Source organism: Xiphophorus couchianus, chromosome 10 (genome assembly GCF_001444195.1).
Source record: "Xiphophorus couchianus chromosome 10, X_couchianus-1.0, whole genome shotgun sequence".
NCBI lineage: Eukaryota > Metazoa > Chordata > Actinopteri > Cyprinodontiformes > Poeciliidae > Xiphophorus > Xiphophorus couchianus.
In genome coordinates this window covers 8121038-8131818 of record NC_040237.1, presented here as the reverse complement: position 1 = coordinate 8131818, position 10781 = coordinate 8121038, and the positions used below count along the sequence as shown (strand labels likewise).

At 37.4% G+C, this 10781-nt stretch overlaps 1 protein-coding gene across 2 annotated transcripts in view; it reads right to left on the bottom strand.

Annotated features, from left to right (window-relative positions):
- The window catches only part of LOC114152282 (glutamate receptor ionotropic, NMDA 2C-like), a 56687-nt gene that overhangs the window by 13535 nt on the left and 32371 nt on the right, over positions 1-10781 (bottom strand). The window contains exons 8-11 of one of the 2 annotated variants that reach the window (XM_028030119.1): positions 8435-8646; positions 2873-3038; positions 1494-1647; positions 996-1121 (exon numbers count right to left, since the gene is read on the bottom strand). In XM_028030119.1, the coding sequence (XP_027885920.1) occupies positions 996-1121; positions 1494-1647; positions 2873-3038; positions 8435-8646 (658 nt within the window). The remainder of the gene's footprint in view (positions 1-995; positions 1122-1493; positions 1648-2872; positions 3039-8434; positions 8647-10781) is intronic. The other variant, XM_028030120.1, reaches the window with a different exon arrangement.

The window sequence follows — 10781 nt, the reverse complement described above, 5'->3', positions numbered from 1 at the left end:
TCGTCCACTGCACTGTGTAAGTAATCCTGAACCTTTCTATGTCCTTGTTTAAAACCCCACACAAGAGAGGAATTTCACTGCCTCAGCCCATTTTCAGTGTTGCCACTGTTGTTCAAGCACAGCAACAGAGGTTACCACCTTCATCAATCACAGTTCAATTAGTGCAGCCAAGATTGCTAATTGAAACAAGGAAATGACCTTTCGGACCTGGATACGGGCATGGTCTGCCAGTGCTGCATTCTGGGATTGATTGGCTCTCTCACAAAAATCTTGTTTGGGAACTCTACCCATTGCAGGACATGCAGACTGCACTTAGGCTTACTGTGTCATACGTGGTGTGATGGAAACTGAGAAGCTTTGAGGTATTTGATGGGTATTTTTAGAACAATGTATATAAGTAGCAAAATGTAAACCCATGAGAGAGGGATAATAGAAGACAGTATTGGGATTTTATCATGAAAACTTGCTTTTCTATTATTCATCCATCTTGTAAAACTATTCATACCCTTTGAAACCTGCTAATATTTTTGATATTGAAGCCCTTAATTTCAATATATTTTGAGGACATTTTTGTACGATGCACCAACCCACAGTGGTCTATAATGCAGGAAGAACAGCAGCATGTGTTGCTTAGCCTGTAATGTACAGTAATTATGGAGTGCATTAACATGTCAATCGTTATTAGAACCTATTATCGGTCCATTCTGGGTGTTCAGAAGACACACTACTGCATTTGTTTTTATGTTTTACACAAATGGAAATACAACTTCCTATGTTTTTTTGTAGGGAAAAACACAAGACATACACAAAAAAGTGATTCTACAAAGTATGATTCGACTGATCATACAAAAGTCGCAGGCTTCTGTCAAGGCCGTTATTTGTGGGAAAAAAAATTATTGCGATTCTAAAACAACAAAAATGCAAAAAGGTGGCCTTTTATTTTCTTCGAAGGCACTGTACATGTGAAACTAAAATAATAAATAAATACAACTCACCTTTGGCGCTTACCAGACTGCGGTTGTAGCCCACTGGGCTGAAATATTCAAACACAAACACAGTCACAGCCACGACGGTCAGGCACATCACAAACATCATGACCCAAACTGCTGGACTGTAGGGCTCTAAGAAAAAAGAGAATAAAGTAAAACCACACACTTTCATTTTCAAACAAGAACTAAATAAGAGATTGCTAAAATCCAAGCTACTCATGTTGCTTTTTGAAGCCAGTAGGGCAAAACAATGAACATTATGTAAAGGATCTAGGATACTTTATGTTGTACACAGTTGGAAAGGCTGTTTAGGTGATTGGCTGGTATGCAAGGGGATTTAGTTCTAGATTGCAGTTACAGGTGGGATAAAAGCTTAATGGGAAGTTTCCCGAAAGGCTTGTAGAGACAGAACAAGTGTAACTAAGCCATCCTTGAAAAAAAGACTTAGAAAGATGGTGTTAACAGGGGAGTATGCAAAACAAACGTTGAAGACCTATTTCTCACCAAGAAAGGCAGACGGCGATACTGTGCCATTGCTACGTGCTACCATGACACTTATTCCCGTCTCCACAAACGGTACAGAGAAGTCAATGATTTCAGAGCGCTCCTCGTTGATAGTAAGAGAGCCGATGGCCATGTCAGCACGCCTGTAGAAAACCTGATGAGGAAAAACAGCCAAAGAAAGCATAATAAAACCACTGGAGGAAGAGTGTGAGAGAAACTGACCAGCTGCATTTCTGTACCTGAAACAAACACTATATTTTCATTTTATGACCAGTCTTTGCTTGGGGTGACAAAGAGTCATTTTGTTATCTCGTAGCAGGAAGATTCTCAAATTTCATTCATGCAGCCAGTCAAATTTATAGATTCTTCATGTGACTAAGGATTAGAGTGCAATTATGTGTTAGCACCTGAAAAGTAGCTGTCTGAAGGGAAACATATTTGTCTCATTATTTGAGCATGAAGGAGGAGCTGAATGCTCCGTCTCGAGATCGCTCAAATCCAAGGTGGCTTTATAAATGTTGCACACAAACACAATTATACTGTAACACTTGCTGAATACCCTCGGGCACAGAAACACAAGCGTGAAGGCTTCGCTGCAGAACATCTGTTCAGAATGTTTTACATTTGGCTGGTGCTCAGTTTGATGTAGTTTGGCAGGTACACAGTCTCTAAACTGAAGAGAGATTTATTCGGTCTCAGTGAGTCATGTAGCATTATAGTCAGAACCTTTTTACTTTATGTGTCACGGCAATTGGGATGAACACAGACGAACAATGAAAGCTTCATATAATTTAAGCAAAAGTGATGACGTGTTTTTAAAATTAAATTAAGGTTAGAAATTGTGTAAATATTATCATCATTATTATCATATTATTCCCCATTGGAAAGTTGCTTAGATTTCTAAATTACAGATTTTTTTATATAAGTTTATTACATTTTCTTAATGGGACTTTCATTTATTATTATTATTTTTTTAAACAAAAATGATATCAGAAATGGAGAAGCTTGGTAACCTACTGTTTGAAGAAATACTTCATGAAAATTGTACTCCTTTCATATTTAGTGTCATTCTTTGTGAAAATGTTAAAAATATATTGCATGAAGATGCTTTGGGGAGTAGTGCAAAAGTTTGTATTATTTAAATTACCTTTCTTCTGCTCATTTTTTTAATAGCAGTTTTAGTTAAAGTTATTTGGAGTCACAACGGAAGATATGAAAAGCCATATGTGGTTCTAAAGCTGCAGGTTGCAGATACTGGATAATTGATGAATATTTTTGATCAATACATATCAAGGAACAATTTTAAGTCTTTGGAGGGACCTTTTAAAACACCGTTTACAAACCCGTTAGTGTAAAACTGCGTCAGCATTCAGACTTACCTCCCCAATCATCCCATTCCAAATCCCATGCACCAGTTTGCCGTGCTTTCCGTTGGTGACCAGGTAGAGATCGAAGGAGAACTTGATTGTTTTGGATAATTTCTTGAGGATATCTATGCAGAAACCTTTGCAGCACAGTTTGGTGTAGGACTCGGATTGGACACTGCTTTTAGAAAAACAGTAAAATAAAGAAAAATAAAGAAAATAAAGAAAAAATGCTGTCAGACATACAACATATGTTATTTTTACATTTTCTAATCTGATAATCAAAGACTCTCTCTGTTGCTATATTTGGCTTAAGGCATCAAAGCTGTTGTACTCGTTTCGCAGAGTGAGTGCTAAATACTTCCAGACTCTCATGCTGACAGCAGCCATTGTCAGCTGCAGCAAAGTGAAGGGCAGGAGCGCTAAGGTTCATTAGCTAAAATCAATGGCGGTTAAAAGGAGTATTTCAAAGACTTGGAAGGGATGCCAAAAAAGCTGCACAAATCCACTTTCCCACAGTCCCACGGAGGCCTTGGTGAAGGGTTGCGTGACTCCGATGGCCTCCAATCAACATCTATTACGGTCTGTTGTTTCTCCAGCTTTTTCTGTGTAACCTTGCTACTTACTGAGGTGAAAAATAAGACGAGAAAGTCCTCGTAAATATAGGCAAAATGTAATCAACCACATAGAGAAAATGTTTATTTCTAAATTAGATGGGAATTTAGGTCAACAGAAGAAACAGCAGCTACAATTCCTGCCAAAAATCTATTAGGGGCTGTGTGTTTGTGTCCTTATTAACTGAAGGATCCATTCAACATGTCAGCAAGTAAACATAAGCGTTGAAAAATGATAAAGACAACCTGTCGGGGGAATAAATGAGCCATGCATAAACAAAGAAAAAAGTCAAGTGAGCAATTAAGATTATTGTTGATCGTTTTCCAGAATGTTTATTGTGGACAACATAGCTTCACAAGGTTTTGCTTCCTTCATGAGACTAACTCAGAAAATCAGAGCGTTAATTAACTGTTGTAGGAGCCGGCCACCTGTCATCATTAACCACACTCTGATTGCCATTCTCCTCACAAACAGTCTGAAACTGGGCCGCTAACGCACAAACACATGTTCACATGCAGCTCACTTCCATCTGGGAATTTGTAACAGTTATGTGTTTATGTTGCAGTGTGTGGTCGCCGGAAGAAAACAAAAAAAGAAAAATGCATAGAAACTGGCACAGTGAAAAAGGAGTGCATGAGGCAGCTGGACCAAGAAAGAGGAAGGGAAAGGGTAAACAGCTGACAAGTCACACATGATGAACACCCGGACAAGTACTGGGTGTTACTTGTCTGACAGGGCAGCGGCTCCATTTGGTGGGAAAGGAGGGCAAGAGGAAAAGAGGACAAGAGGAGAAGATGAAGCAAGAGATGAGTTTATTACTTCTGGGGAGAAACTGAAAAGTAAAACAGGGTGAAGTTAGTCCAGTCCCTGAGCTACAGATGATCACAGCAACTATTTTCCTCACATAATCAAGAACCTAATGTTTCTAATTTAACTGATAACTGCTTTCATTAAAAAAAAGAAAGTGAAATTGCTTTTTATTGTGAATTTAATGTGTGGACTTCACTGCAAAAACACAAAATCTTACCAAGTATTTTTGTCTTAGTTGCTGGTGCAAATATCTTGGTGCACTCGAAATAAGACAAAACTGATTTACAAGCAACTTTTCTGCAAGATACAGGAACTTGTTTTAAGTCAATAATCTTTGAATATTGATAGAAAGTGCACTTACAACTAGACATTTTTCCTACATTTGAGTGAAAAGTGCATTGTGCACACAAACATCCTGATTTGTCATGCAGCTTTGCATATTATATAAATAATCACATTGAGCCACTATAGCCAAAAATGCCAGGGCCATTTTATGGTTCTAGTTTCTTTAGAAAGAAAACTTCTTAAATCAGTTTGAATAAAGACCTGAAATTAATGCAACATTTTATAAGTAGGATCAATTGGAATGCATGTACTATTAAACAGAAATGCACATTATAAATAGACTAAATTAGATTGTATTTGATTAAACTTTCTTTCTGACTACTACTTATTCCGAGCTCAAAATCTCATTATAATAAAACTGTTCTTTTAAATCAAAAGTTTTTAAGTGTGATCTACATGACAACTAAATCATTTTTATATGACAAGAAAACTAAAAAGAGCCCATGTTTGTCCTGGATGCTGGCTGACTCGAGATGAAAATGTCACATGTAGGAACATCCATCTTCAACAAGCAGAATCATAGCTGTGATACTGAATGATGAAACTGGATGTAAACACGAGAGCCACCTATTTTCACACTTTTATCAGATTGTTATGTTGAGAAAACAAAGTTTTTTTTCCCTCAAGAAAACTAGCTGTGTGGCTTTCAGAGAAAATCACATCTAAATTAATCATAGCAGGAACAGCTGTACACAGTTTTTGTCTTTTTTTTAAAAAGAATCTTTAGGTGTTATATTTGCATGAGGTTCAAAAAATTTAATATCTATTATGTATACTTCAGAAAGCAAAGATTTGATTTTCTAATGTTCTTTTTAAAGCCTGAAATATATCAACAAAAATGGAATACCACACAGAAGTGGGGAAGATTACCAGTACTTTTTTAAAATATGTTATAGTATACAAGCCATGCAGCACTAGAAGTTGTGATGCATAAATAAGTAGAATATGCTTCAAATATGATCTGTTTTTCCAACATGTCTGAAAGAATCAATGATAAAAGCATTTTTTATAACTGTTACAGTTATAGCTGTTGAAAAACACTAACTGGAATAATAGCAACAAAACAAAAGTTTTTTAAAATTAATTTATAATCTTTATCCCACGTCTTGCCAAACGGCTGCTGGAGTCTTTTCCACTCAAATGACTGCTGGAGATGGGCAACACCCCTCTAATCAATGCAGCATCTTTTACTAAGCTAACCTGAAATAAATGCCCTAAGAAGTCACCAAATAAGTGAAGAAAGTCCCTCCCTGTGTCATTTATTCTCAGTAAAAATCTAACTCTTCTCTTAAGGTGTGTTAGAGAACATTAGAGAACAAACAAGATCATGAAGACCAATAAATGCAGGTGAGGTTTACAGTAATGGAGATGCTAGGTTTTAATAGCAGGCTTAGGTCATAAAACTACAGTGGTCACCAGTTGCAATGGTAGAGCAATCAGTAAAATGAGCTGAGAACACATGAATGATGCAACTAAGAAGAAAACTGCAAGCAAAAATGTTGCAATCACAGAAAAGTCATAGTCATAAAATAGGATAATGATCTAAAGCACAATAGTAAATCCATGACAAAATGGCTTAAACAAAAAAGAATGAAATCAAGTTGTTGGAATGGACCAATAGAAGTTCACACCTCAACTTGATTGAAATGGTGTAGTGAAAGAGAGATACAAAGAAATAGATGTCTGGAAACCATAAGGTTTGAATTAATGTTTTTCTTTTCACTGTACATATAGTCTTCCTAAAATAAAATTGTAAAAATATCCATTGCAGGAACTAATTGTAGCTGGTGGAAAAAAACTTCATAGCCTCAGCTGTCTATAAGAGACTCCACTTTTCACAAGGTCAAACACTGATGCTTAGTAATAAATCTTTACCCAAATGCATCAAATCTTTCTTTAATCATTTTGTACTTATATTTTATAGGACACAACTACCAGTGACAGATCAGCGGTATGCCATTTCAACTACTGTAAAATCAGACTTCCAGCGAAAGCACCTGATGGCATCTGGCCTGGATCTCAAATCGGTTTCTTATCTGATGAATCTGCTACATGTACCAACTAACTTTGAAAATCTTTGGATAAAATGTCTTGTACTGGAGAATGAGGCATTAAAGATGATGAATGAACTCAACTTCAAAACAGTCACGATAGAAAATGAGCACTTCATACTTTTTCTTATCACTAGATTTTGTCATCCGCAAGATTAGTCATTCCTAAACATGAAAAAAGCCTCATAAGTCACAATTCTGCATAGGATTTTTACATAGGCTGCAAGCGGAGACCTATTTACTCGCCAATTATGTGCTTGAAGCAGGTTAAAGGAAAAAGTGTCAGGATCTGAGTAAGTTTAGCAAGGTTTAAATTGTTAGAATTCAACAAGTACGTCTCAGCACATCAATAAAGATGAAGGAATGGACATCAACCTGTGACCAACACAATGTTAGAGAGGTGGTCATAATGATATGCCCACTTGGTGTGCCTCAATTTTACTTAGGTCAGAGTTGGGGGACAGCTGGATAAAACTCTGAGAAGAAGAAAATTCTTAAATTAGTCAAAACTGGACAAAAATACCAAACCTGGTAATGAAAACAAAGCAACTTTCTGTCAAAGACCTAATCGAATTATGGGCAACTATTTCATAACCCACATTAAAATTAGCATCTGGTCAGTGCATAACTCGCCACACTATAATACATCAGATAGACAGAAGTTGGAATTTAGGGATGAATTTATGTTCTTAATCAGCACAGAGAGGTGGGCTCAGCCCCCTGGCAAAGGAAGCTATCATCTGTCCAAGGGAAGGGGGCTTAATGAGCAAGACAAAAAGTTTTAATCATGCTAAACATCTGCTGTACGGTGAAGCTTCTCAGAGTGCCACAGAAAGATTATGAGATTTATATAGCAGCAGTCCGCTCTCCTGCTTCCTGTTTGTTGGTATCAGTCCAAATGGGACAGAGCGAAATAGTGAAAGAGAACCAGAAAGAGGCTACGTTGTCCCATGCTTTGACAGATGTCCCAGTGTTGAACAGATAAATCTTCTTTACTGGCAGTCACTGTTTGGTTGCACCCAAGAACAGCCGGTACATATCTCTTTCTATAATGAATGTCCACGAAACGATTAAAAAAAATAATAAATTCAACACATGTGTTCCTCCTTTCCACTTTAGCATAATGCATTCCCACCACACAAAATACATATACAATCTGACAAAATATGCAAAAGTTCAACAGGTATGAACGCTTGTGCAGGACACTGATTCTGTTGTCGAGTCGGAAACTGTGAAGATCAAAATGAAGGCGTGTGCTAGAACGTTCTCTCCAATGTTTGTACTGATTTGAACATAATGAAGAAGCTGCATCCCGCTGATGGTGTGGAAGCAGCTGGAGGTAATAGCTGTTTAATGTCTGTTTTCTGCTATGCACCAATCTGTTTGACACCAAAGGTGTGTTTTTAAACAGTTTCAAGCAAACACAATTACTCTGCGTTAAATGAACTGTGGAGGTTTGCAATGAACTTAACTAGAGCAGACAAAAAGGGAGGGGGCAGATGTCTGGCTCTTATTGGGACGTCTAGCTCTGTGGGTCTAGAATTACATTTGAACTTAAATTATTTTTTTTATAGGAAAAGCTAAGGACAGGAAGGCATAATCAAAATGTTTCTATTCATAGATTTCACACATTATATATATTTTTGTCTCAGAGATCTACGACTAACTGTATCCGGGTCAAAATCTATATGTTTGTGTATATGAATATGACGGTAATTTGTATGAACATGCAAGAAGTTTGTATCCTGCTGTGTACCTGTCTGTGTGATTGGACTGACGCCTGCAAGGCACAGTGTTGCGGACGCATGTGCCGGTTCCCGGGTCCACGTTCTCGACCATGACAAAGGGATGCTCCTCGAGGGTGGCCACCGTCAGGTGGCGGTCATCAGATATGTGCTCCAGGAAGCTGCCATACCGCGGCCAGATGGGGTAGCGAACCTGAAGGATGCCGCGAGCAAACGTGCCCACCTGAAAGGTGGAGAGAAAGAGCTCATTGGTAACGCGAACATTCCCGTTCGGATCTAAAACGACCTTCATGTCAACCTTTCTTTATTTCACATGCCATTCCCCACAGGCAAGAGTGAATTTATTAAATTATTTAACAGCATTTGCATGTGCTGACCTGGGGACTGCAAAATAAAAGGAAAGTAGAGTCGAGTTTATTAACAGATTCTGCACAAAGGGAGTGACAAACACCTACAGCTAAAACAATAGACAGTTTACAGCACCACATTTATAATATAGCTCATTATGAATTGTCTTCATTATGGGTTTTTTTTTGTTTTTTTTACTAATACTTCAGTTAAGAATCTTTCTGATTAAACCAGCAATTAAAAGTTACACTTCATTTATGTGGACAGTTCCAATGACAATGTCTGAGAACACGGGTGACCGGAAACATTCCAGACAGATATAGTTCTGGAGAAGTTTGAGGAAAATTTAGGTTGTGAAAAACATATTTCAAGGAGTACTATTCAAACCTTCATTAAATAATGAAGCAAATAGGAAATATGCAAACCCACCGAGACATGGCAGGGCATTTAAGATTGTGATGATGATGATGAAACAAAACGTTGAAAGTTAAAGGGATGCTCAATTCCTAGAATGTAAGTGTAGAGCAAACAAGATCAAACAATAAAAACAAAATGAAGATAATTTCTACTAAAGCAACAAATATGATTTTACCAATCCAAATTATCCCTATGGAGCACCAAACAGATATTAAAAATGATCTGCGATACCTTAAACGGCCATGTAGTCACAGTTAAGGTAAAAAGCTTCAAAAGAGCACAGTGACATGTTATTATAACAGATGAGGTGCACAACATGGTGGAGAGAGGTAGAACAGAGCACGAAGCATCAGAATGTGGTGACATGAGACCAATTTCCAACTTAACATGAGGTCTGTTTTGTTACCTGCCAACTTTGACTCTCATGGGAATATGAAGACACAACGTGACCAGAGATCCTCTGAGAGTTTTGCACATTTACAGCACAATTACACATCTAGGTTTGTACACACATTAAAACATACAGTTCTGCCAGGAAGTGACATTGACAAAGTGGGTTAGTCTTCCCAGGACAGAAATAAATGAGTCCAACCGCAGCAGTGAGATTACATTCAGACCTTTCTGGTTAGTCGCAGTTTTTCCAATACACCCTCAGGCTCCAACCGTGTGCGTGTGCTGCAGTGTGTAAAAGGGAGTAAAAACGCTGTAGAGTGGATGGTAAGGTTGTGAATAACAAGAAAGAGAGGGCTCCTCTGCAACTCAGGACGGTAAATTATTGAATTTTGTGTAGTCTTAAACACACAAGTGCACTGCAGTAGATTAGAAATTTAGTTTAAAATGTCAGAAATTCAATTAAAAACATGGAAGTGGAATGTCAGCCCACTGTAGTTTATGCACTCATTCTTGGTTGCGGTTATTTTTTCACTATTCTGTGAATCTACAATCTCTTAAATGGACTTTTTAACCTATTCAAGGGTCTCCAAAGTTGTTGCCTGTCCAGCATGTTAACAAAGGTTTTGGGTTGAGTGTCACTACTGAGTAGAACACATTGTATGAGTTCTACTGTTATAATTTAATTACTGAAAATTAAATTAAAGAGAAAGACATTTCTTCAGTCTGTCTCTCCATAATATCTAGATGAACCAGAGAATAAATTTGGAGACTCTATCTTTGCTTTAATTGATGCTCCAAATGTCTGACAATAAGAGGTTTTAGAGCTCAAAGCATCATGATGAGGGAAGTGTGCTACAAGTGTGTGTTTGTATTGCAAAGTCTGTATTTTATTTGCTAAAGCCGAGGCTTGTTTTTAACATTTTTCTACCTGTAGGTAAAATAATTTAGAAAATGTTTTCAGCAAAGCTGGAGTACAGACAGGCACAGACATCAGAGAGCAGAAACATGGACAAAGAGATGCTCCCAGGGCCATATGGCTCAGGGTGACGGCACAGCTATATTTAGCCTTCCATATTCTGTAATAAGAATAAAATTAATCCCAAATCTATTTTGAAATTGCTCCATAAAAGGAGTTTTTTTTCACTTGCATCTAATTAGAACATTAAAGTAAAAAAAAAAAAAAAAACGTCTTTAATGTTG